The sequence below is a fragment of the Patella vulgata genome, chromosome 4 (assembly GCF_932274485.2).
Source record: "Patella vulgata chromosome 4, xgPatVulg1.2, whole genome shotgun sequence".
In the NCBI taxonomy this organism is placed as follows: Eukaryota; Metazoa; Mollusca; class Gastropoda; family Patellidae; genus Patella; species Patella vulgata.
Window position 1 is genome coordinate 4,587,928 of NC_065882.2, and position 27,912 is coordinate 4,615,839.

A 27,912-nucleotide genomic window follows, 5' to 3' on the forward strand; every position below is an offset into this window, starting at 1 on the left:
TATACTTGGCTAATGAAGACGGGCATACGCCATACAGTGTTCTATGAGGGAAATTTTGCCCGGGCAGCGGCACTATCGCCTACTCTTATATCGAATTCCAACTGCCAAGGGATCTTTTACGTGCATTCCAATATATACACGGGACCTCGGTTTTTCGTCTCATCCGAAGGACTAAACAGCTGTCCTTGTCAGGCCCTCCGCCCTGCATCACTGACAAGGGGGAACCACGCCGGAAAATCTGGATGAACTTTCTTGGCCAATGCAGGGATCGAACACCCGACCTCCAGGCTAGCGAGTCAGCGTCTTACCCACTAGCCACGTGGTCCCCTGAACAGATCTTATACCCCCGTCAGAGCGCGGCGGCGTCCTTACTGCGACACTACGGCGACGGAAAATGGTCGCAGAGCGCGTCAAGATCGCCATAAGCGTGATAAAAGCGTGGTGGAAACGCCAGATATCGCCCTGTGGTCTCCAAGGTCCCGATTGATCGCATGTTCAAAACAAACGGCAAGGTTCTGCGATCTGACCTAGAAAGCTGTAAGAACGCGACTTTTTTCACGTTTGTAATTTTTTGGGATATTTTCCCTCGTTATGTTCACGTTTGCCGGCGACCTTGTGCATTTTCTGGTCGCTGTACGGTCGCAGCAGCGCAGTAAGGACGTCACCGCGGTCTGAAGGGGGCATTACATCAGATTGGGCAGAGATCCATAAAGTGGTTTATAAGAAGAAATCGAAAATATTAAAATCTACCCCTGGTCTTATGGGGCACGTGAAATTCGTTTGGACAAACTTGAATACGCCCCCACACAAGAACCATCAATTGGTTCAGATGAAAATGTAAGAAAGGGACACAACTCTCCCCGGTTTAGCACTGGAATTATCTTATATCTTTATGGATGTTTAATTGATAAATCAAATTTAGGGGGTTGGATGGCCGAATGGTTAGCGCGTACGCGCTGTATCATAAGGTCTGTCATTGAGTCAACTAGCGTGGTTTCGATTCCCCGGTTGTACGTGACAAAGAGTAGGGTCGCCTGTCCAACCTCGTGTGTTTTCTCCGGGTCCTCCTGTTTCCTCCTACTACTAAAGACCACTACGCACAAACGAATAATTGAAATAAACAGCCTAGTGTGTGTTTGGTTGGACGTTAAACCCTACGACATGTCCACATAAAGGCGTGGGATCGCCCCCCCCCCCCATCCCACAAACCGCAGATAAAAAACCCAATATAACTGACGGATCTTACATTATTTTGAATAACGGGAAATTTCTATTCTCGTGTTAATGTTATAGGCGACACTGTCCCCACTAAATGACCCTCCCCCCACCCCCATTAATACCGACCTGTGCCCCAATGTGATTTAAATACGGGTCCTATTTCGTTATAGTTAAAAAAATTTCGTTTTATTTGTCTGTACTACACTAGGATCTGGAAGAGTTGCTATATGGCGTGAGGGATTAGCCAATGAAACCATCTCTTACGGCGACCTTTGGCGTGCGATGCATAGAACTGTGGGTAAACCACTAGAAGCGACAACGCTGATTGATTAATCAATGTCTGACGTCATAGGGTCAAAAGCCGCTCATGTGATCTCTGACGCTCTGACGCGACCTTTTACTACAACTGGTCAGTGTAGGCCATGGAAAGTATAAAAAAACGAAACGAAAGATAGATCTGTATTTTAATCAGATTGAACCGTGCCCCTATGAATGCCTATGATACAACCCATTCAATATCACCTCCAAATGACAAACACCACCAATATTAATAGTAAGTCAGTGTTTATTAAATTTTCACACTTCACATACCTTAAATTTAAATATACAACAATAACAATAATGCCCAGTTCATAACGACTGACAAGGCATTTTTAACACACTTTATCTTTGGCGTCCATTTTACGAGCGCCGCCGCCATGTAGCTTTGTCTGTATGCAGTCACATACTAACACCAACACGAATACATATATGCCACTTTCTGTAATGGTTGGTTACAAGTTTCACGGTTAATTTTCTTTGCTGAAAACTGGCAAAATTTAGACAGATTTGGTCATCAGCGCGGAAATTACCGAATAGTAAACGATGTCTATTCCGCATCTATTTTACCAGTCTCTAAAACCGGGTGGCTACAAGTTCTATGGTAAACCTGTCACCATTCACCTTTGCCCTCCCAGAACATTTGGTTTTAGTGGTTTCTCTGGAAAATACCAGCATACAAATTTTCCACCTTCTGTAAAGGTTTGCTGCAAGTTTCAACATCCAAGCTCTTTCCATTGGTCTCTAAAAGCGGGTGGTTACACTTTCTAGGGTAAAGTTGTCACCGTGTAGATTTTTCTCAATGTACTGACAGAGGCATTGGCCACCGCGAACATGTCTGTCTATAGCTGGTTTGGGAAGCTTCTTTTGTAAATACCAACACGCGTACATACCACCCTCTTTTATCAACTGCTGTCGCTCTATGGTCTGCTAAAAATAAATAAACAAATAATAATAATAATTGATTTATATAGTGCCAACAATTCAACTCAGCGAGCTGCTCTCAGGCGCTTTACATAAGTACAACTAATATAAAATTACAACAATCACAACACATTAATCAATAAAAAAAAACATAAACAAAAAAATGGAGAACATTATTTAGTATACATGGTAAAAGTTGGACATAAACACAGCTAGAACCGTATTCAATCAGTTGTATATTTGATTTGAAAGTTCGGTTTTTAGAACCTTTAATAAAATTTGCGCTTTTGGTTTCCTTTGATATTGAATTCCACAAGTGTACTCATTTTAAGTTTTGGATTTCATAAGCAATTCTGAATTAGTGTCGATTTGCACCAAAATCGATTCTAATATGAAGTCGAATCTTTGAATGAGAAACAATTCGAGAACATCAATTTAGGAACATTGATATATAATGGAAGTAGTTTAACTTCAAATTATAACAAAATAATCATTGGCCCACCTTAATCTCTGACAGAAGATGAGTACAGAATAACAAAATGTTATCTGAAACCGGAAACATATCTAGATATAATTATGGCCACCCCTTACAAGAGACGGCGAATGGTTAGCGTGTGTGCGTTGTATTATAAGGTCTGCCATTGAGTCAACTGACGTGGTTTCGATTTCCCGGTTGTATGTGAGAAGGAGTAGGGTCGCCTGTTCAACCTCGTGGGTTTTCTCCGGGTCCTCCGGTTTCCTTCCACTACGCGCAAGCGAATTATTGAAATAAAATTGAACCATATGTTAGTCCCGAAGTGATCTGATTTGTATCGAGTGGGCGTTACCCCCCCCCCCCCCCTTCTCTCTCTTTCTCGACAAGAGACAGCCAAGGAATGGTGATTACTCTAGTCAAAATGTATTTATTACGGTAGATAACATGTAATAACGTGGAGTTATTTCCCTTTATTGATAGTCCTTACCTCAGTGTTTGGGATATTGCCATACAGCCAGTCTCGCCATTTTTTATACATTTCCTTGAGACTTTTAACACTTGTATTGTTGATACCAACCAGAGTTTTATTTTCAGTTAAATAATTCTGAAATTAAAGAATAACATCACATTGCTTACAAAAAATCGTTTTAATGGCCAGAAAGTATTTAAACATACATTATGCAAGAGCTAAATCTGCCTATTGCAAATAAAAACATTTATTTATGATTTAATATTTCATACATATACATCAGGACACTGAACGCCATTTACATAAACGTTATTATTTGATGGACATAGAACTAACAACAGAGCGCAAATTTCAAACGCACAATTCTCTATACTTAAATTTATCAGATTCGTCGGTTCGCCAGAAACGCGACGAAACGCGACGAAATGAACAGAACAGTAATGGAATGAACGTTTGATGATTTGTAAGCTCCTCGATGAACCCAATTGATTCAGGAAAACATATCTGAGATGACGTTTGTAAATGAACTAAAACGGACCAGCCGGCGTGGTTTCCCCCTTGTCAGTGATGCAGGACGGAGGGCCTGACAAGGACAGCTGTCTAGTCGTTCGGATGGGACGACAAACCGAAGTCCCGTGTACACATTGGCATGTACGTAAAAGACCCCTTGGCAGTTGGAATTCGATATAAGAGTAGGCCGTAGCGCCGCTGCCCGGGCAAAATTTCCCTCATAGCACACTGTATGGCGTATGCCCGTCTTCATTAGCCCAGGTTAGGAGCAGAACAGTAGGACGTTAAACCCCATTTCATTTCATTACATTTCAAAACGGACCAGTAACGGCACAGCATCAAACATTAATAAATGTGTTTATACTTACAAGACAAGGAGCATAATCGTAGTATACTATATTTATGTATGCATGTTAAGGAAATATTTACAAACAAAAAATTGTAGAAATATTAAGGACTTGACTAATAGTTGTTTATAGATTCTTGTTCAAGCAAAATAAAATCTGAAACAATAGAAATCTACATGAATTGAACTAAAGGTTAATAAACACATTTGTCATATGCCATCTTCATGGTCAGGAATGGAATTTGTCTGTTGACCAAATTTAGTAATACGTCCCTCCCGTGTACACATTGGCGTGCACGTAAAAGATCCCCTGACAGTAGGAATTCGATATATGAGTAGACCACGGTAAAATTTCCTTCATAGCCCACTGTATGGCGTATGCCTTTCTTCATTAGCCCAGCCAGGAACAGAACAGTAGGACGTTAAACCCCATTTCATTTCATTTCGTATGATTTTTAAAGGATATATGTTCCTCGACTACGGTTATTAAAATACGTTCATCAAATAACTTATCATTTATTGTCACCAGATAATCTTTAAACGATCGATGATAATAATCCTGAAATATAAAAAAAAGTATATAAAGTACATACTTTAAAGCGAGAATTTCATATTTTCTAAGAAAGTCAAAACATAATTATTTCTATGTCTTGCTCAATAGGTTGTCAACTAACTATTATACGATCATAGGTATCATAATAAAACAATTACCTCCCTTGTTTTTTCTATTCCCCTCATGGAATAACTATCTTCAAACGTTTGAATTTGATGTTGAAAATGATATTTTTGCCCATTTCTTAACTGGCAATAGTGAATTATAGGATTAATAGGATTATTCTTTAACAAAGTAGGACTGTTTATAGATACCATCTTTTTTAAAGGGCTAATCCCGATAATTCTTTGGAGAATAAAACTGTTTAATTTTGTTTTAAAATCCCTTAAAATCCCCTACCGAAGGGCCGAAAAAACTAACTCAATATTTGTGATAAGTTTTCAAATAACTGAAACCCCTCAGTCTTCATCTGGAAATGGAGACCGGTGTCCCAAGCTATATTATGCGGTGTCTAGATAAAACCAGACATTTCTTGTATAAAAATAATGTGTAGATGAAATTGACCTTTCATTATCAAGTACAGCATTTAGGTCATTCACTGTATATACTTCTAAAGGAATGGGAATCGATTATCAGGTCTCCCAACGAAAAAATTGACCCGAAATCTTAAAAGGGTTACGTGTCCGGATAAGCAGTTTTGACGGTCACGTCCAAACGACTCAATATTTTGAGCTGAAATTTTGAGATACGGTCAATACACCATTCCTCTATATTGTGGCGTTTAAATTTCATACATACTCAAATTTTTATTTTGTGTCTCTGTTCAAATAAGGGATAGTCCCTTTAAGGCTTTATTTTAATACATTTTAAAAATATAACTTAAAAATATAAAATTATCGCTTTAAAGGGGCATTATCGAAGTTTAGATAAAGAGTTGACAGTTCTCGCTATAATAGTGAAAAAAAGATAACATAAATATAACATGCTGAACATTTCAGTCTAATGGGCGTCCTCGCTAAAGATAAAGAGGCATAATTGATACGTGAGGCAGTCCCACGTGACCTCATTGTTTACCTTACAGCATTGTTTTCCTGTACATTCATTACAAACTGATGTATTGATAAATGTTAGTTTTTGTCGTTAATATGGAATTTAATCCCGATACGGGTCTCTTACCATCGATAAGGTCACGTGGAACCAAATTTTTACTAGCGACACCAGGTATTCCTTCATCGAGGACGCCCATTGCTCCACTCTGAACAGAGATATTAGTTTATGATTTTTTTTTAGACTAGCCTCGATCATCATTACCAAAGTAATTATGTTTAATTATTTTTCAAAAAAATGTATTCCAATTCGTCGAAGGAATTATTAGTGAGCAGAAATTCGCCCGTGTATCTGTTATCACTCGCCACTTCAGTCAGTTATATAGAAGGATAACTAGTGTCTTCCTTTTGCGTTCGTCACTTCCTTTTCTTGAAATCTTCATAACGCATCTATCGTAGCAATGATCTCTGAGTTAAAAATATATTTGGAACGTGTTTAACCAGTTCTATCACATATGTGATAATGGTTGACACCAATATTGTCCTTTAAGGTCAAAGCGCCGAGCTAGGGCCAGGGCTCCCACAACACAAGCTAACCAAGGGATAATTCACTAAGGGGTCTTGTACATTAAATGTTTAGAAGAATAATAGTATTATATGGAGTTAAACGATAGGTGGTATCAGGTGTTCTATGAAAAGTAACCATACCCTGCCTCGTACAATAATAAATCAGGTGCGATAAGGAAAAATATAAAACCATTATCAATACCTGAAATTTTGTTTTAATCATCCAGGATGTAATAACACAAACACAAAACCCAACTGTAAACAGCATAAGCATTGGCAACCAACGTCTGATGGGATCGGCATCAAAGTACCGTGTACATCTTAGAACCAGGGTTCCAATTATTGCTAGTAAAAAGAAATACGTTAAAACCGGGAAGAGTAGTTTGTTCAGTCTACAATAATCTCGGAACATAAAATCCACATCAGACATCATGGCTTCAAATTTTCTTTCTGATAACTGAAATTAAAAATATGAAATACAAAGGGCTTTAAAGATACATTATGTAAGATTTAGATAAAGAACTGACCGGTCTTGCTATAATAGTTCAAAAATAGATAATGTAAAATGAATATATTGATCCTTTCATTCAAATTACTTTAGACTGAACGAAGTTTGTACATATAGCGTAGAACGTTCATTATTGTAGCAACGGGACTTGTCAACCGAGACTAAATCTCGGTTGTCCATTTTATCATTATATATTTAAATCTCGCGGATGTCTTAATCCATTTAAATCCCGGCCATCAATAATAATTCATATAACATTTAGGGCCAAAATAAAGACTTGCAATAGGCAGATTTAGCTCTTACATAGTGCATGTTTAATAGAACGCCTTGTCTGGGACAGGAATATTGCTATTATCGAACATTTGTATATTTCGCAAACATATTTTCCTCCTCTAAAAATAGGGATTTTAGCTAAAATAAGGGTAGTATATATATGTGCAATCGATATACACAGAAAAGTTTAACGCAGTACAAGAGTTGCCGTCTTCCATCTTTCTGGCTTGGTACCTGTATCAGATTTCAGGACAAGGTTCTCTGTCTGAAAATGGCATCAAGTCAAACGGGACTTTAGATGACATTTTACCGGGTTCCGAGTTCACAACGCATGCTCAGACTTTTAAAGAGTTTACTCAACTTTCTATCACTGTTTATGAGAAATATCTTTGATCCAGAAACACAAAACTTTGCACATAGTTTCTTATTGATATATTTGATACATTAAAACAACAAAAGTTTTATAAAGGTCTATATTTTAGTTAAAATAAGGCGAACACTTTTAAGTAAATTCTTTTCCGGCGTGGTTTCCCCTTGCCAGTGATGCAGGACGGAGGGCCTGACAAGGACAGCTGTCTAGTCATTCGGATGAGACGAAAAACCGAGGTCCCGTGTATACATTGGAATGCACGTAAAAGATCCCTTGGCAGTTGGAATTCGATATAAGAGTAGGCGATAGTGCCGCTGCCCGGGCAAAATTTCCCTCATAGCACACTGTATGGCGTATGCCCGTCTTCATTAGCCCAGGTTAGGAGCAGAACAGTAGGACGTTAAACCCCATTTCATTTCATTTTCATTTAAGTCTGGGAATGCTTTGTGAACTTGGGACCTGGTTTTATCGCCCTGTCTAATCCTTCAAATAGATATAACTTACAATAACTCCGGCTTTCTGCATCTGATGTAGTATCTTATGGCGCATCTTTAGCTTCTTGGATTCCCGAGAACTGTAAACACCCCTACGACATGCTAGAACTTCCATATTGTTTCTTCTGGCTGTAATAATAAAAATTTGCGTAATTGTATGTGATTTTGATATTGAAAGTGACCGCCGATGTTCAAATAGCATAGATGTTTAAAAAGAGTGAGAATAATCTGTCTCGTAAGAGAGCGAGAGAGAGAGCGAGAGAGAGAGAGAGAGAGAGTTTAACGTCCACTCGACACAAACTAGGTCATTTCGGGACTAACATATGGTTCAATTTTATTTCATTAATTCGCTTTCGCGTACGGGTCTTTATCAGTGGGAGTACACCGGAGGACCCAGAGAAAACACACGAGGTTGGACAGGCGACCCTACTCCTTGTCACGTACCTGTCTCGTAAGCGGGACTAATATAGAACACAGTTACGCTGGATTGAGCGCTTATCACTATATAAAGAGCAACCAACGGCCGTGTTTTTGCTCCCGATTTGTATTAGGTTGACAATAACTGAAATTTTGAGATATACAAAGTAGTAGTTGCATAGTAACAATGTACTTATTCGCCGTACATGTCACCATAACCAACCTCTTTGTTAACTTCCACTCAACAGAGAAACTAGACCATTGCTATAAATAGACGAACTACAAATCATGGGGACCTGTATAGGGGTTAACATTCACCTACTTCCACCTATGGCTGATATCGCAGATTAACAAGTACAGCAGTGTAATATAGATTAGGAGAGAGCGAGGGAGAGAGAGACAGAGACAGAAAGAGGGAGAGAGAGACAGAGAGGGAGAGAGAGGGACAGAGACAGCGAGAGACAGAGAGAGAGAGAGAGAGAGATGGGTTTAACGTTCACTCGACACAATCTAGGTCATTTACTTCCATTTTATTTCAATAATTCACTTGCGTGTATGGGTCTTTAGCAGTGGGAGGAACGGGGGGACCGAGAGATAACCCATGTGGTTGGACAGGCGACTATATTTCTTGTCACGTACAACCAGGGAAAGGAAACCACACCTGTTGACTCAATGACAAACCTAATGATACGTGCACACCATTCGGCCACCCCCTCCCAATATAAACTAGAAACCAAAGCTACTAATTGCTAGCGTGGCGTGGAAGCAATTTAGCCGATTAATCCTGTAAATATAATAAATAATCTAGAACAAAATGCAACAGAATATTTCTTGACGGAATCTGGTAGAAGGGTCCCTGAAGGTCTCCCAAACAAAAATCGCCCAAAATAAAAAGATATGTTTTCGAGTAATTGGCATAAATCCAATATGGCCGCGACTGGCACCTTAAAACTCCAATATTTCGGGAATGGTTGAGTTTGGAGGGTGTAAATGTATTAGGGGTAGATATAAAAGTGGTAGAAAAGAATCAGAAAAGCACAACCCATGACGTCCAGCAATTGGCCTAAATCCAATATGGCTGCCATTGGAACCTTAAAACTGCAATATATCCGGAATGGTTGAGTTCAGAGGGTGTAAATGTATTGCGGGTAGATAGTAAAGTGCTACCAAAGATCAGAAAAACATTGCCAAATTACGTCCATGTGACGTCATAACGCCATAGTCCAATCATAAGTATAAATCCAATATGGCCACGTTTGGAAACCTTAAAAGTTTAATATTTTGGGGATGGTTGAGCGAGACGGGGGATTTAGAATTCGACCAGGAGAGATTTATCAAAACAGTAGCCACAATAATCTGCAGCAAGATTATTAAACAAAAGCCATCACCCATCCAAAAAAGTATTACCTGGACCAGAAACAATAAAGTTTTTCAAATTTGTTTACACTTTTTTCTTACAAGAGCTGATCGTGGGCGATGAGCTGAAGAACATATCTCTCGGGCTTATCTTTACCCGACTAGAAGAACTTATCCTTTACACCCTTAATTGGTCCCAACAAGTTGCACAGATGAAACATTAAAGACTGAAATCTTTGGAACCTTTGCTTTGGCAACAGAAAGATCTACAAGCTGTAAATGTACATTAATCTAATTTGTCTATATCGTACAACGTAGCATGTAACATCGACATGGGTGCAACACATTTTCAGAAAGAGTGGCTATCTCGAATCTCTAATCAATCATGGCTACACGCATCTTCATTAAACATACATTATGCAAGAGCTAAATCTGCCTATTGCAGGTCTTTCTTTAGGCCTAAAATGTTTTCTGAATTATTAATTAGACATTAATTAACTTATCCAGGCCATAATCAACTCTCGATGGCATCGGATTTCTCCGATATTAAATAGATTAGAACAGTTCAGACATATTTTGATTTAATCTAAAAATGGAGGAGCGAGACTTAGCTTTGAACAACCAGACTAAAATAAGTAAACCATACCTGGTTCATATCCACAAACATGTATCAATATGGTGGAGATTCTTGGACCAGCAACAAACTGTTTAGAAATATCTGAAATATAACAGTCAGAATGTAATTGTTCACAACCCAAAAGTCTGATTTCATTTTTATACCCTAATATTTAATGTCGACGTTTTTGTTGCAGGTCGGGGTGTCGTTTTGCAAAGACCGGGTGGTTGGATGGCCGAATGGTTAGCATGTGCGCGTTGCACCCTAACGTCTGTCATTGCGTTAACTGGCGTGCTTACGATTCCCCGGTTGTACGTGACAAGGGGTAGGGTCGCCTGACCAACCTCGTGAGTTTTCCCCGGTTCCTCCGGTTCCCCCAACTGCTATAGATCCCTACGCGCAAGCGAATTATTGAAATAAAATAAAAACATTTGTTTGTTCCGATATGACCCAGTTCATTCGGATTTGTTTTTCGGCCATTTTGTCACGAAAAACCATATAACCAGGAAGTTACCCCCCCCCTCCCCATTTAAAATTGCTGCAATATTATAAAAACAGGATATAAGAACGTTCTTATAAGATTTTTCTGCTTATACCATTACAATTCCATAAACCTTTTATAATTATGCCTCTGCTTGATAACGATAAGAGGATACTTGTCGAAACGTTGTGCTTTTAGAATAAAACTAGTGATTGCATCCAATAAAAACTGTGTTCTGTTAATATGCCACTATATTTTGGTAAAAATTAACTCCTTAATTTAACAGACCAACGGTTACTACTTTCGTTATCTATCATCTAACCAATTAAATATTCTTTATATTATATAGTAACCTGGGCGATTAAAACAAAGTTAAACATAGGTAAGACGCCATCTTTAAGCGAGATGTTCGTGGATAAAAATTCAAAAATCGCCCGGGTGTTAGAGAAAACACAATGGCGGTAAGGGGCCAGTAGAAAATAATGGGCCTCTTAGATGGCCACATTTCTGTTCAGTTAAAGGAGCTAGTTAAAGGAGCTAAATTGCTGATATTTGGGACCTAAAAATTGACGCAAATGGGTCGCTACGCATCTAATAATGTAATATGAATGTAAATAAAATCATTTACATTCAATCGTTTCTGTTTTTACTCTAATGTCTAATCAGTTATGTTCGGCGAAATACGCCAGAAGTCTCAATCAATTGGCAATCTCTAGCGTCTGGTTATTCCAGTTTACAGTTTGATATGACTTATGAAATATGTCTAGCCTCGTTTTTCGAGTTCCTTGTTACAAATGGCGCTGTGATGCATTATGGTACACGATTCGTGTAACAATGATAATATGTTTATTTTGTCTTAAATATTGGATCGTTTCCCTGTAAGATCACAACATCAATGTTGATTTAAATTACTGTATTTTTACCTTTGCAATATATTTAGAATAGACTATACTAATGGTAACATTGTTTATTATTGTATATACTAATGCTAACATTGTTCAGTATTATGTATTTTAATGATAACATTGTTTATTGAAGAAAGTACTTATTGTAACATTGTTCATTGCTGTATGTACTAATGATAATATTACTGTATATACTAATGACCATATTACTGTATATACTAATGATCATATTACTGTATATACTAATGATAATATTACTGTATATACTAATGATAATATTACTGTATGTACTAATGATAATATTACTGTATATACTAATGATAATATTACTGTATATACTAATGATAATATTACTGTATATACTAATGATAATATTACTGTATATACTAATGATAATATTACTGTATATACTAATGATAATATTACTGTATTTACTAATGATAGTATTACTGTATATACTAATGATAAAATTACTAATGGTAAAAATGTTTACTTTATATACTACTTAATAACAATGATTATCATTTATCGTGGTATATACTACTTAATAACAATGTTTATCATTTATCATGGAGTATAATACTTAATAACAATGATTATCATTTATCGTGGTGTATAATACTTAATAACAATGATTATCATTTATCGTGGTATATACTACTTAATAACAATGATTATCATTTATCGTGGTATATACTACTTAATAACAATGATTATCATTTATCGTGGTATATACTACTTAAAAACAATGATTATCATTTATCGTGGTATATACTACTTAATAACAATGCTTATCATTTATCATGGAGTATAATACTTAATAACAATGCTTATCGTTTATCATGGTGTATAATACTTAATAACAATGCTTATCGTTTATCATGGTGTATAATACTTAAACACACATTATGCAAGAGCTAAATCTGTCTATTGCAGGTCTTTATTTAGGCCTGAAATGTTATCTAAATTATTAATTATACAGTAATTAACCTTTCTAGACCATAATCAACTCTAGATGGCATCGATAGCCTGCGATCTTTAGTGGATTATGAACCGATTTACTGCATAACTTTCTTTCACGATTTAACGATTAAATGGATAATCGAGACTATACTGTTTATCGTACGGACTTTAGTAATGATTATCGAGGCTAGGCGGAAATTTCAATTTCTTAGTTCTCGGTTCATAAGGAATCAATTTGAATGAAATTTTCAGCAAATTGCCTTTACATTATCTAGTTTTTAACTATTATAGCGAGAACTGCCAACTCGTTAACGAATCTCCCATAATGTATCTTTAATAACAATGTTAATTATCTATTATGCTTAGTGAAGTTACACCATTTATCGTTTGTAAAAATCGGATTAAAATACAGACCTATATTTCGTTTCGTTTTTTATACTTTCGATGTCCTACAAAGACAAGTAAAACGAAATTTCGAACTATAAAAAAAACGAAACGAAATAGGATCTGTGTTTTAATGAGATTGCGTTTGTAATGATATATACTACTTAAAATATGTGCCGAGTGGACGTTAAACCCCATCTCTCTCTCTCTCTCGCTCTCTCTCTCTCTTACTTACGTGGCTAAGTGGGTAAGACGCTGGCTCGCTAGTTCATCCAGATTTCCCGGCGTAATTTCCTCTTGTCAATGATGCAGGACGGAGGGCCTGACAAGGACAGATGTATATATATAGTCGTTCGGATGGGACGATTAACAGAGGTCCCGTGTACACATTGGCGTGCACGTAAAAGATCCCTTGGCAGTTGGAATTCGATATAAGAGTAGGTCGTAGTGCCGCTGCCCGGGCAAAGTTTCCCTCATAGCACACTGTATGGCGTATGCCCGTCTTCATTAGCCCAGTTTAGGAGCAGAACAGTAGGATGTTAAACCCCAGTTCATTTCATTTTTCATTTCATTTTCGTGTTATTTATCAAGGCATATCATGGTATTTATCAAGGCTTGTATATAATAATAGTAACATGTTTTTTTATCTTTTCGTGACACTTTCCAGCGGGGGACCCCCCCCCCCAAAAAAAAAAACAAAAAAAAAAACAAAAAAACAAAAACAAAAAGATAAAAATGAAGTGGAATTTTTTCTGTTCCTGATTTGTAGCGGAATGTGCGTGACAGGATGTAGCTTCCCTAATATAATAACTCCCCTATTAGTCATAACTGAATATAATAACACGTGCTAATTGTTACTGAAGCAGAACAATATGACCTAATTCTTTTGATCGCTATGCAACTGATATATATGTAACTTAACATACTGAATAAACAATATGGCCGAATTCTTTTGATCGCTTGCAACTGATAAATATGTAAATTAACATACTATAAATCTGGTAAAAATAGGTGACCAGAAGTGGTACTAGATGTTCGAGAAAAAGTTACCTCACCGCGTCTCGAGAACAACACCTAACAGTTGCTACAAATATCACGTTGGATTTGCCATCTATGCAAGTCGTGTGTTAAATCACAGGCTTGCACAGGAGAGCAAAACTAACTTTTAAAATTGGTGAAAAGTGGTACTATGTATTTGAGGATGAATATCCATGCCCTGTCGCGAACACTCACGGCGTTACATAGATGGCACTACACCTGCTGATGTACAACGCCGTGAAAAACAGGATGACCACACCACCGCTAACTAGAAACCCAAACAAAGTGATGTAACCCTTCTGGTGTTTATTCTTTAAAATTTCGTATTTATCAACTCTAGGACATAAAATTATATTAAATCTTCCATAATCGAAATAAAACTCCGAAGCTTTAAAACGGATGACGGAGTTGGAAAATAAAATGCTATATTTGGAATAGAGTCTTGGGCCAGAAGTGTGTTTACTCGGCTTATATACATAAAATATAATAGCTGATTTAATTTAATGTCAGATAGAAATTGTTGATACTATATAAATATACATAAACCGATGTATTATATCAAATAGAAAGTGTTACAAAAGGACAGTTGAATTCTTTTGTTCACCCAAATATCGCTGTTCAATTTTGATAAGCCCTACACTTAAAGTAGCAAAGTCTCTAACTCAATATCATCCAAAGCCTTCGACATTGAAAACACTAATTATATGTCAATTTAAATCAACACTGATGTTGTGATCTTGCCGAGAAAAGATGGGCGGGCTTCTGATATCCAATATTTAAGACAAAAAAAACAGTGTATTATAATGCGTTTCAACGCCATTTGTATCAAGGGACTCGAAGAACGAGGCTAGATATATTCCACAAGTCATGTCAAACGGTGACGCCATATTCTTATCTGGACTGCATTCGCAATAAGTAGTATCGATGTAGACTGAAATAACCAGACGTTAGAGATTGCCAATCGATTGAGACTTCTGGCGTATTTCGCCGAACATAACTGATTTGAAATTAGAGTAAAAAACGGAAACGATTGAATATAAATCAGTTTATATACATTCATATTACATTATTATATGCGTTGCGACCCATTTGTGTCAATTTCTAGGTCCCAAATATTAGCGATTTAGCTCCTTTAATAAAAAAACATTTTCCCCTGTTTTAAGATATGTTATTAAATGCTTTTGCTCATATTCCTGGGTACTATAGCTGAGTTCGGACATTTAACTCCACTCGACATAAACTACGCCATTTCGGGAATAACATATGGTAAAATATTATTTCCATAATGTGCACAGGGACCGAAATCAGTCCACTTGACTCAATGGTAAATCGGCCACCTACGGCTAGGTGTTTATACATATATAACTTAATGCACTATGTCAAACAGAAAGCGTTGATACATATTTTATATGTCAAATAAAAACTACAAAATATTAAAAAGATATTTTACACTGAACTTTAAATAAATTTAGTGGGGTTGGACGGCCGAATGATTACCGTGAGCGCGTTGTATCATAAGGTCTGTTATTGAGTCAGCTGGCGTGGTTTCGATTCCCGGTTGTACGTGACCAGGAGTAGGGTCGCCTGTCCAACCTCGTGGGATTTCTGCGGGTCCTTCGGTTTCCTCCCATTGCTAAAGACCCCTACGCGCAAGCGAATTTTTGAAATAACATTGAACCATATGTTAGTCCCGAAATGATCTGGTTTGTGTCGAGTGGACGTTAACACCCCACCCCTCACTCTCTCTCTACTCATAATATCTAGAACTTACCTGCAAGATTTTTAATAGATTTTACTAATTGTGGAAACCACATTTCCTCTGGTTGTCTTACGTCTATCACGGGTAGAGTTTTATAAAACAACGGTATCTTACAATCATCAAACTGAACAGGAATAAGCAGGAATTTCTCCGTATTTAAACAATGCTGCATCTGCATCTCGATTGTAAACGATGATTCCGTGCTCTTGAAGAATGTTTCAGAATAAATAATCACCATTTTCATGCTCATGTCTATAGCATGCACGATGCTGCCAATCGGGGTTCTACCTGGTGAGAAATCCTGGTTACAACAGCAGATAAATCCATTTAAAGTCAATTTCTTTAACAGCATTTGAGCAATTTGTGAATCTTCCGGCGATTCCTTGTAGTATAAAAACACGTGATATTTCTTGCCCAATGGTAATGGTAGAGCTGGCCCTAACGCCATGTTTATATTCTTTAGAAATGGAGCATGGACGAGATTTACGAGAAATGGCGGTGAATATTTGTACAGTTCCTCAGCTTATCTCATATTTAATGGCGTCTCCTTTCTGTGGATTACTACGTATGTTCATGATGGCTGTCTGTTCCTCTGTAAAATAAATAAAATACGTTATTTCCAGTTGAATTACTAGAAGCAAGTATATAATTTTTCCAGTTTAATTTCTAAATGCAATTATGTAATTTTTCCAGTATAATTGCCAAATGCCATTATGTAATTTTTCCAGTTTAATTGCCAAATGACATTATATAATTTGTCAAGTTTAATTACTAAATGCCATAATATAATTTTTCTAGTTTAATTTCTAAATACTATAATATAATTTTTCCAGCTTAATTACTAAATTATATACATTTTTCAGTTTAATTACTAACTGCCATAATGTAATTTTTCCAGTATAATTACAAAATGTCATTATATAATCCGTCGAATATAAATTGTCCAGTTTAATTACTAAATACCATTATATAAATTTTCCAGTTTAATTACTAACTGCCATAATGTAGTTTTCCAGTTTAATTACTAAATGCCATTAAATATAATGAAATAAACTATTTATTTTTACAGCTTAATTTCTAAATATAACCGCTGAATTTTAGTTATGATATATTGAAACAAAATTTACATGACAAGGGGATAAAAAGAATATATATTGATACTATTTTCATTGTATCGCATATGGTTAAATTCAACAATAATCCTTTAACTCTAAACATAAAAAGAAGACTGTTCAGAATAGGAAAGTATTTTGCCGTCTTTAAAAGCTAAATTCGATTAAAATCTCAATGTTATATATATTTTCGACCTTTTATAAGACATAAAGAAGTAGATTTCAACAAATTAAAATTTTATTTTCGACTCTTTAACAGAACCCCTTTAAACTAAAAGAAAACAACAAAAAACGAAGATAATTTTCAGAATAGAAGAGTATTTTAATGTCTTTGAAATGAAAGCAAGTGTCGTTTAAAATGCTCAATGCTCTGTAAATTAATGAAAGGTTAGGTTTTATTATAGCCAGATTAAATAATTGGTCTATGAACGTTTATTTCATCTTATTATTCCTGTATTGACCATTGTCAAACTATACCAGGAAGACTAATGTCATGTTATGTATTATATACTCTATAACCTTTTGTTGTACGTTACCTAATATTATTTATAATCCATTGTCATGGAAATCTATTATTCTACAAATGCATATAAGTCTGGTTAAATTTTAAATTTTTGTACACATTATTAGTATCTTAAGACGCCTATAGAGGGCGGACAGCTAGCTTATATGATTTAATGTATGTCAGAATGAAGTAAAGTGGTGAATTTTGTTTACCTGGACGTATTATTTATTTATTAATGCATTTATCTACCGTAAACATATATATATATATATATATAAATAAAAAATACGTCCAGGTAAAAAATTATCTACTTTATATATTCTCGAATCCTAAAAAACAGCCTTTAACAACAAGAAAAAAAGAAGAGCATTCATCTTGTAACGTATGTAACCGGATCTTGGTATAGTTAAATAAAATATGTAGCTATGGAGTGGCTATTGACTGTCATGTCAGGTCGTATGTCAATCAGGTTGGTTTAAATACGTCAGAATGTTCAGGAAGAAATAAACCCCGAGGTCACAAGCAGGAAAGCCATTGGAGTGAAGGAATATTTCCACGAAGTAAAGTTATAAAATGATATAGACTTTAACAGACAGTTAACCAATAAATGTCCCCATTGACAAGACAACGTTGGCATATATTTGATTCCTTTGGTTTTTGCAGAAATATGGCAATTCCCATTTGATGAAATCTGAGTTGAAAAACGATTTTGTGAAATCGCTAGCTCATTGTAATTGCTTTAAACATACATTATGACGTCATTGTAATAATGACGTCATTGTAATAATCATATTAAACATATATTATGCAAAAGCTAAATCTGCCTATTGCAGGTCTTTCTTTAGGCCTGAAATGTTATCGCAATTATTAATTAGACATTAATTAATTTATCCAGACCATAATCAACTCTCGATGTCATCGCTAGCCTGCGATATTTACAGGATTAAGATCCGATTTGCTGCTCAACTTTCATTCATGATTAAATCACGAACTGGATAATCGAGTATATTTTTTTTTTATCGTACCGACTTTAGTAATGATGATCGAGGCTAGACAGAAAATTAAATCGCTAAATTTTCCGTTCAGAGTGGATCAATTTGACTGTAAATTTCAGTAAATGCCCTTATGATCTAGTTTTTAACTATTATAGTGAGAACTGCCAGCTCTTTATTTAATCTCTCATAATGTATCTTTAAGTAAAACCTTTTAGTGTCGTTAAGGGGGGAGGGGGGATATCTAATGAAAATGAAATGAAATGGAGTTTAACGCCCTACTGTTCTGTTCCTATACTGGGCTAATGAAGACGGGCATACGCCATACAGTGTGCTATGAGGGAAATTTTGCCCGGGCAGCGGCACTATCGCCAACTCTTATATCGAATTCCAACTGCCAAGGGATCTTTTACGTGCACGCCAATGTGTACGCGGGTTCTCGGTTTTTCGTCTCATTCGAAGGACTAGACAGCTGTCCTTGTCAGGCCCTCCGCCCTGCATCACTGACAAGGGGAAACCTAATATCTAATGAATAAAGCTACTGTAAGATTACACCTTTAAAAACCTATATGTGCAATATGCATGAGAAAAGTACATTAAACATAAAATATCACTCAGACCTTGCATATATTCATAGAATTAATAGGTTAATATATAAAATAAGTCAAATAGTAAAAAGTAAAGTTGAATATTTAACAATAAGAGCAATGATATCATTTCTTTATTGCACTTTCGAGCGGGGCCACGGTGGCTAAGTGGGTAAGACGCTGGCTTGCTAGGCTGGAGGTCGGGTGTTCGATCCCTGCATTGGTCGAGAAAGTTCATCCCGATTTTCCGGCGTGATTCTCCCTTGTCAGTGACGGAGGGCCTGACAAGGACAGCTGTCTAGTCCTTCGGATGGTACAAAAAACAGAGGTCCCGTGTACACATTGGCGTGCACGTAAAAGATCGCTTGACAGTTGGAATTCGATATAAGAGTAGGCCGTAGTGCCGCTGTCCCGGCAAAATTTCCCTCATAGCACACTGTATGACGTATGCCCGTCTTCATTAGCCCAGTTCGGAGCAGGACGTTAAACCTCATTTCATTTATTGCACTTTTGCCACGTTTATTTTATATATGTTTTTGAAAGGCACTATTATTACGATTATTAATACTTTAACGTCCACTCGTGAACACAAATATTTTTGTGTTGGCCTAAGCAAACGAACAAGTAGATCTTATAAAAGAGGATTTGGATGCGGGCCAAATTTTACACGATACATTCTTGTAATTTTCCACAATGAAATATTCATTGTCAATTTCGACTGAATTTTATGTGTCTTTCATTGTCTTTTATTTTGATGGGTTTTATTTTTGCCGTGTTTGTTAAACATACATTATGCAAGAGCTAAATCTGCCTATTGTAGGTCTTTCTTTAGGTCTGAAATGTTATCTAAATTATTAATTATACATTAATTAAACTATCCAGACCATAATCAACCCCAGATGGCATCGCTAGCCTGCGATCTTTAGTGGATTATGAGCCGATTTACTGCATATCTTTCCTTCACGATTAACTGGATACTCGAGACTATGCTGTTTATCGTACTGATTTTAGTAATGATGATCGAGGCTAGGCGGAAGTTTCAATCGCTTAGTCTCGGTTCATAGTGAATCAATTTGAATGAAATTTTCAGCAAATTGCCTTTACATTATCTAGTTTTTAACTATTATAGTGAGAACTGCCAACTCGTTATCGAATCTCCCATAAGTATCTTTAAACCAATTATTATTATTGTTGTGCCTTTTGTGTTTGTTAAAGCAATTATTATTATTCTGTCGTGTTTATAAAAACACCATCTTCATTAGCCCAGTCGGAGCAGAACAGTAGGACGTTAAACCCCATTTCATTTCAATCGTTAGCTAGATATATTAGTTATTTAGTTGTGTTTCTTTCGTATTACATCACAGTCAACGTTGTTAGTCTCGGTCACCCAGAACCTTCTAGTCTTCAACGTCTGGGACCGTTGTCAATATTTGCCCATGCGTAACCAAGAGTTTGGTTTTTAATGTGGTTGATTATCCAGCAATGAGAGAGAAATGGGGTTCAAAGTCCACTCGACACAAACTAGTTTATTTCGGGACTAACATATGGTTCAATTTTATTTCAATAATTCGTCTTGCCCCCTACACACTGTAAACTAATTCTGATATCTTAAAGGTAACTCACCACACATAGGTATTTATTTCTAGGCCATTCACTAAAATCCAAACACAGAAACCATTTTAAGCTCCCGGACTACGTAAATATGTTCCGAGGGATCACTTCGCTTTAACATAGAAGCCGACGTTTCACAGCAATTCTAATATGCTAACATATTATATTACTTCCTAGAGTTTTCCATAAGATGAACACACAAAAAAGACTAAGCTTCCAAATTTAAATGAACACAGATAAAAGAATTATCTTCCATGTTTCTAGATTCTTCACTTTGGTTTATCATTTGAGTAGCTCGAGTAAATATTGCAACACGCGTTTAGTTGTTTGTGGTTTTAATGTGAAGATATATACACGGATGTTGCTATCATTTATACACCCAAAGGGTTGTATACGGATCACTGGTTTCTAACCTAAATACATTATATGTTATAGTTATTAAACGCTGAGTAATATCTTTTTATAAGCAAACCTCATTAAAAAAAAGGGCAGTACACGACTATGCCCCTGTTTAGCCTTTTCAAGCATCGCCTTTGGGCAACGTTCTTTAGATCCTACCAAATGTACACAACGATGAGAGAGAAATGGGGTTTACCGTCCACTCGACACAAACTAGATCATTTTGGGACTAACATATGGTTTAATTTTATTTGAATAATTCGCTTGTGCGTGGGGGTCTTTAGCAGTGGTAGGAAACCAGAGGACCCAGAGAAAACCCACGAGGTTGAACAGGCAACCCTACTCCTTGTCACGTACAACCGGGGAATCGAAACCACGCCAGTCGAGGCTAGATGTAGAGTAACGGAATCTGCAGAGGTTTGCCGAGTGTGCAGCCTATATTATTACAGGCCAAGGTCTGTACCGATCCATTCACCGGGAAATGACTAAAAATAGAACCCCTTAGAAAACTCACCTACCAACGCGTGCTTTAGGTTGATGGATGGAATATCAATGAATGAATGATCACCTGATCGCCGAGTTAATGAATGGGGTTAGAGTTTGATGTGTTACGTCTGAAATTAAATGCAATGGATTAGGATTTAAAGTCCTACTTCTCTCTCTCTCTCCACCCTCTCTCCCCCCTCTCCCTCCCCTCTCTCTCCACCTCTCTCCACCCTCTCTCCCCCTCTCTCTCCCCTCTCTCTCCCCCCTCTCTCTTCACCCCTCTCTCTCCCCCTCCCTCTCTCTCCACCATCTCTCCACCCTCTCTCCCCCTCTCTCTCCCCTCTCTCTCCCCCCTCTCTCTTCACCCCTCTCTCTCCCCCTCTCTCTCCACCCTCTCTCTCCACCCTCTCTCCACCCTCTCTCCCCCTCTCTCTCCCCTCTCTCTCCCCCCTCTCTCTTCACCCCTCTCTCTCCCCCTCCCTCTCTCTCCACCATCTCTCCACCCTCTCTCCCCCTCTCTCTCCCCTCTCTCTCCCCCCTCTCTCTTCACCCCTCTCTCTCCCCCTCTCTCTCCACCCTCTCTCTCCACCCTCTCTCCACCCTCTCTCCCCCTCTCTCTCCCCTCTCTCTCTCTCTCCCCCCTCTCTCTCCCCCCTCTCTCTTCACCCCTCTCTCCCCCTCTCTCTCCACCCTCTCTCTCCCCCCTCTCTCTTCACCCCTCTCTCTCCACCCTCTCTCTCCACCCTCTCTCCCCCTCTCTCTCCACCCTCTTTCCCCCTCTCTCTCTCTCTCCCCTCTCTCTCTCCCCTCTCTCTTCACCCCTCTCTCCCCCTCTCTCTCCACCCTCTCTCCCCCTCTCTCTCTCTCTCCCCTCTCTCTCTCCCCCCTCTCTCTTCACCCCTCTCTCTCCCCCTCTCTCTCCACCCTCTTTCCCCCTCTCCCCTCTCTCTCCCTCTCTCTCTCCCCTCTCTCTCTCTCTCTCTCTCTCTCTCTCCCCCTCTCTCTCTTCCCTCTCTCTCTCCCCCTCTCTCTCCCCTCTCTCTCTCTCTCTCTCTCTCTCTCTCAAAATATTAGCGATTTAGCTCCTTTAAGTGTATTTTGGATATTTTAATTTTATAAGATATAATATTAACATAAAAATCGTGAAGCGTTAAAATTGGGGAATTGGAAATCGCTGAAATATGGTGACGAAGTATGACGTCAACATACAGTTCTTTGTATAGTATAAATATTTTGACATGTTATTTGTACTTTATAAAACGTATTAAAGGAGCTAAATCTCTATTCTTAGGGATCTAAAATGGGGCCAACATGGGTCATAAATCAGACATATGTAATATTTATTGTTTATTGTAATTTCAAATCGTTTTGTAATATGAGTGTATATAAACTGATTTACTGTTTATTGTAATTTCTAATCAGGTTTGTTCGTTTACATCGGAAGTTTGATTCGACATTTCACTTATGCACTGACGCTTAGAAGCATCAATCAAGGCGCCTCATTACAAATTCCGCTTGAGTGCATCTTGTACACGCCGGCGTAGACTGGTTTTAAAATGTGTATTGTGTCTTAAATATTGGGGGGGGGGGGCGGATGGCCGAATGGTTAGCACGTGCGTGCTGTATCATAAAGCCTGTCATTGAGTCAACTGGCGAGGTTTCGAATCCCCGGTTGTACGTGACAAGGAGTAGGGTCGCCTGTCCAACCTCGTGGGTTTTCTCCGGGTCCTCCGGTTTCCCCCCACTGCTAAAGACCCCTACGCGCAAGCGAATTATTGAAATAAAATTAAACCATATGTTAGTCCCGAAATGACCTAGTTTGTGTCGAGTGGACGTTAAACCCCATCTCTCTCTCTCTCTCTCTCTCTCTCTCTCTCTCTTAAATATTGGATATCAGGGGACCAGATATTCCCGGTAAGATAACGACACCACTCTGAAAAATATTTTACATCCTTTAAATCGTACATGATTGCAAAATCTGGGTATACATATAAATTGCAACGTCGTTAGTTCGAGTTTTAAAAAAAAAATTGAAAGTTGTATTTAAAGTGAGGGCTTGTTTATCTGCGGTTCAAATTATCTATTGAAGATCACCACTTCAATCGAGATTTAATAATCGATTAATTCCTTTAGGCATGGGGATGGGGTTAGGGGATGGGGTTAGGGGGGTGGGGGCTTTAGATTATAAGGTCTGCCATTGAGGCAAGCGGCGTGGTTTCGATTCCCTGCTTGTACGTGACAAGGGGTGGGGTCGCCTGTCTAACTTCATGGATTTTCCACGGGTCCTCCAGTTTCACACAACTGCCAAAGTCCCCTACCCGCAAGCGAATGGCGAATGGTTGAAGTAAAATTAAGCCACAAGTTAGTTCCGAAATGATATAGGTTGTACCGAGTGAAAGCCCCCCCCCCCACTCCTCCCCGTTCATGTGTAGAGACCATCCGAACGATTATATGCTTGCAGTTTCTTGGGTGGGTGTGTGTGTGTGTGGGGGGGGGGGGCATCCCCCAACACTGACAAGCTGACATACGCCATGCAGTGCGCTATCAGGTTGTCAAAGGTAGACGAGAATTCGAGTTTTTGTCCCATTCGAACAACTGGAAAACCAAGGGTGTCCTGGATACTCACGGAGACGTAGTCCATTCACGTTAGGGTCCACTTCAATCGGGGTTAATATCGCAGACAATACGGCTAGCCGTGGTGATAGGCAACTTTAAAGCGATAATTTCAAATTTTCTAAGAAAGTCAAAACATAATTATTTCTATGTCTTTTGCTCAATAGGTTGTCAACTCACAATTATACGATCATAGGTATTATTCTCCCTCTTAAAAATCCGTTGACCCCGGAAGTAATAACACAATTACCTCCCTTGTTTTTCTATTCCCCCCCCCCATGGAATAGCTATCTTCAAACGTTTGAATTTAAAGTTTAAAATGATATTTTTGTCAATTTCTAAACTGGCAATAGTGAATTATAGGATTAATAGGATTATTCTTTAACAAGGTAGGACTGTTTATAGGTACCATCTATTTTAAGGCTTTATTTAAATAAATTTTAAAAATATAAAATTGCAACTTTAATACTTAGGTTAGGATTACTTGTTTATTGAACCAAATTGTATAGCTATATTGGGACTATTTATATCGGTTTATTTTATACAAAAACATGGCCTAGATTTTACTTTTACTCATAGGCGTACGAGCTGGGGGGTTTGGGCACCAAATGCTGGGAAAATTTGAGCACACAATTGTACTTTGTAAAAGTTGTATAAAAAAAATATTGTGTTCTTGAATGTGTCCAATTTAACAGCGAATTTAAATTCAGAGTGTCTATAGTTAGGCAATTAAATAGAAATCTGAAGACTCATACCCTCTATTGTTTGGAGTACAGTAAGCCACGAGTTACAGTTACATAAACAACTGTTTTTAGTTGTGTATATTACAAGTAAATAAAATTTATTGATGATTTAGAAATTAAGAACTTATTCATCGCAAAAGAGATATTATTATTATTATGTAACATGCTAAGAACCTAACTACATTTTTGGGGCACCAACCACCACCGCCCCCCCAGTCAAAAATTCCCCCGTACGCCTATGCTAGCGGTATGTTTATTGTAACCTGGATGTTCGACCTAGAATACTATTATTCTATACAATAAATCACTGAAATTGTTGTGACGAAATCGTTCATTATGGTAATATGTATTATGTCCTTTGGTTTATGAGCGTCTTCTTTTATCAGAAGTGCAGTGTGTGTATGTGTGTGTGTGTGAGAGAGAGAGAGAGAGAGAGAGAGGGAGAGGTGGGTGGGGGGGGGGGTGGGGGTCGTTTACTCGGCATATATATACATAAGATATAACAGCTGATTTAATTTAATGTCAGATAGAATTTGTTGATACTATATAAATATACATTAACCGATGTATTATATCAAATAGAAAGTGTTACAAAAGGAGAGGGAGAGAGTTCTTAACATCCACTCGACACAAACTAGGTCATTTCGGGACTAACATGTGACCCCACTCCTTGTCACATGCATCCGGGGAATTGAAACCACGCCAGTTGACTCAATGACAGACCTTATGATACAGCGCGCACGTGCTAACCATTCGGCAATCCCTCCCCCCCTCACCACATATCACGTACACTGTTTAAAAATGAGTGTAATAAAATACTGCGAGCAGTGTTAAGTGTAAACTTTATACCACAGCTAGCGTTTTTTTAATGTAATACCTTTCCAAGGGTAACCAACTAAAAGAACTACACCTAACAAGTGTAACCGATATTCATGACTACTGAATAATTGTGGTGTAATTGTGGCGTGTTTTGGATAAGCTACACCACTACCAGTGTTATACTCCATTTACACCAAAGGGTGTAACTATTATTGGGGAATAAATCATTGAACAACGTTAATTTTACAGCGTTTATTAGATTGCAAAAGTGTAATCGATATTCACGAGTACTGAACACCAGGATAGGTGTAATTGTAGCTGTTAAAGGGTGCTTAGAGAGAGCTACCCCTCTACAAGTGTTGTATTGCATTTATTCCCCCGAATAAAGTGTCAGTTTTATACCGTATCTTGCGATAAAAAAATATTTGTGTGCTCTAATTTAAGTGGGTTTTTTTTTGTGTAAAATATGGCTTTAATTGCACTAGTAACACAACTATAACTCATTTTAGAGTGTTTACTCATAACGAGTAAAGTATAGATTATTTTAGCTTGTAAACACTTAAAGACGTGTAAATGTTCCAAAATATTACCACGTACAATATCTTAATTAATAATTCTTGATTCAGGTGAGGTGCATAAATGAATAAACCACATTATTCAGCTAAGTTGTAAGGATATGTGTATTGATTTTTCCTCGTGATTTTTATTCATTGTAATTTGATGCAAATTGTCTAATTGCCCAACAGCAGTTGAATTTGAATCAGTCTGATGGGTATTTGTCAATTTAATGTCGCTGTAAAATGAAGCAAAGTAGCCGACGGTCTATATGTAATCTGGGTCGGGCTAAACGCCCTATACTAATTATAATAGAGACCGATAACCAATATAAAGTTTTCTGAACTTAGAAGTCGTTGGCTTGAAATAAATATCCAACAAAACAAATTACACCCGCGTTGGTGTAATAATCAAAATAAAAGTGTCATTTTCAAACCCTCCTTCAGGGGGTAATGCTTAATCTACACCCACGGGTGTAAACTATTTAAGTGTAACGTTACACTGTCTGAGTGCATCAGGCAGGTTACACTACTGGGTGTGGCAACTAGTTTCCACTTGAATTGGTGTCGTGTTCTACACCAGTAGGGTGTTATCGGTTTACACCACTAAAGGCTATGTGTTACCCCTATTTAGGTGGCAATTAGTTGCCACCCGAATTGCTGTAAACTTTCTTATTATTTTTAACTGTGTATGAGAAATACACAAACATTGATGACGTCACACGCAACATCGATACGGATATGCGATACGACCAGGAATTAACGCTTGCAAAGTCTCTATTAGAGACAATCCTATCATAACGCATCACCTAGCATTAACAATCAACACCGAACATAGGAGCGGGTCCAGATATGTTTGCAGGAGGGAGTTTGCCAGGTTCCCGTTAAGGAAATTTAAAAAGGTGACAAATGCAGGAGGGGGTTTGCAAGGTTCCAGTTAAGGAAATTTAAAAGTTGACAAATGCATGATGCCATCATCATCTCCAAATTACGTAGGCATACATAGACACTGGGCATCTTAAAGAGAGAAATCCCCCCCCCCCTCCTCTTTTGACGTCAATTTTTATAATGATTGAATAGGATCACACTGTGATTCAATTTCATTGACGCAAAGCATTAATTGTTATAAAAATATATATATCACGATAAAGGATGCAACCACTCGATCGTGCACTCACTTTTCTCATAAAAAATGTTGTTTTACAATTTGTTTATGTAGCTGAGTAAGGGGTGGTGGGGGGGGGGCTGAAAACCCTCCTCTGAAACCGCCCCTGGAGAGTATTAAAATAAAATCTTGCCCTCAGACTTAAGTTACTAATTTACTCAACTTTCAATCACTGTTTATGAGAAATATCTTTGATCCAGAAACACAAAACTTTGATCATAGTTACTTATTGATGTATTTGATACATTAAAACAACAAAAGTTTTATAAAGGGCTATATTTTAGTTAAAATAAGGTGAACAATTTTGAGTAAATTCTTAACTTAAGTCTGAGAATG

General features: G+C 37.6%; 1 protein-coding gene across 2 annotated transcripts; it reads right to left on the bottom strand.

Annotated features, from left to right (window-relative positions):
* Positions 1-1,765: 1,765 nt before the first annotated feature.
* LOC126817383 (uncharacterized) lies at positions 1,766-21,149 on the bottom strand. 2 transcript variants are annotated; one of them, XM_050544338.2, is made up of 9 exons: positions 20,810-21,149; positions 16,003-16,582; positions 10,491-10,562; positions 8,082-8,200; positions 6,629-6,883; positions 4,724-4,819; positions 4,283-4,315; positions 3,423-3,539; positions 1,766-2,463 (listed from the first exon to the last, which is right to left on the bottom strand). In XM_050544338.2, the coding sequence occupies exons 2-9, from the start codon at positions 16,436-16,438 to the stop codon at positions 2,281-2,283; spliced, it is 1,311 nt and encodes a 436-aa protein (XP_050400295.1). In that variant the 5' UTR covers positions 16,439-16,582; positions 20,810-21,149; the 3' UTR covers positions 1,766-2,280. The 2 variants fall into 2 exon arrangements, with proteins under 2 accessions (XP_050400295.1, XP_050400294.1); XM_050544337.2 differs by having other exon boundaries at positions 1,766-2,466.
* Between the last annotated feature and the right edge of the window lie 6,763 nt (positions 21,150-27,912).

Excerpts from the sequence above, each read along its gene's own strand:
- LOC126817383 (XM_050544337.2), bottom strand. The coding sequence starts at position 16,438 with ATGGCGTTAGGGCCAGCTCTACCATTACCATTGGGCAAGAAATATCAC. Across the intron at positions 10,563-16,002 it reads ATCTATTAAAAATCTTGCAG|ATATTTCTAAACAGTTTGTT; the intron begins GTAAGTTCTAGA and ends GTTATATTTCAG. Across the intron at positions 8,201-10,490 it reads TGTTTGTGGATATGAACCAG|CCAGAAGAAACAATATGGAA; the intron begins GTATGGTTTACT and ends TTATTATTACAG.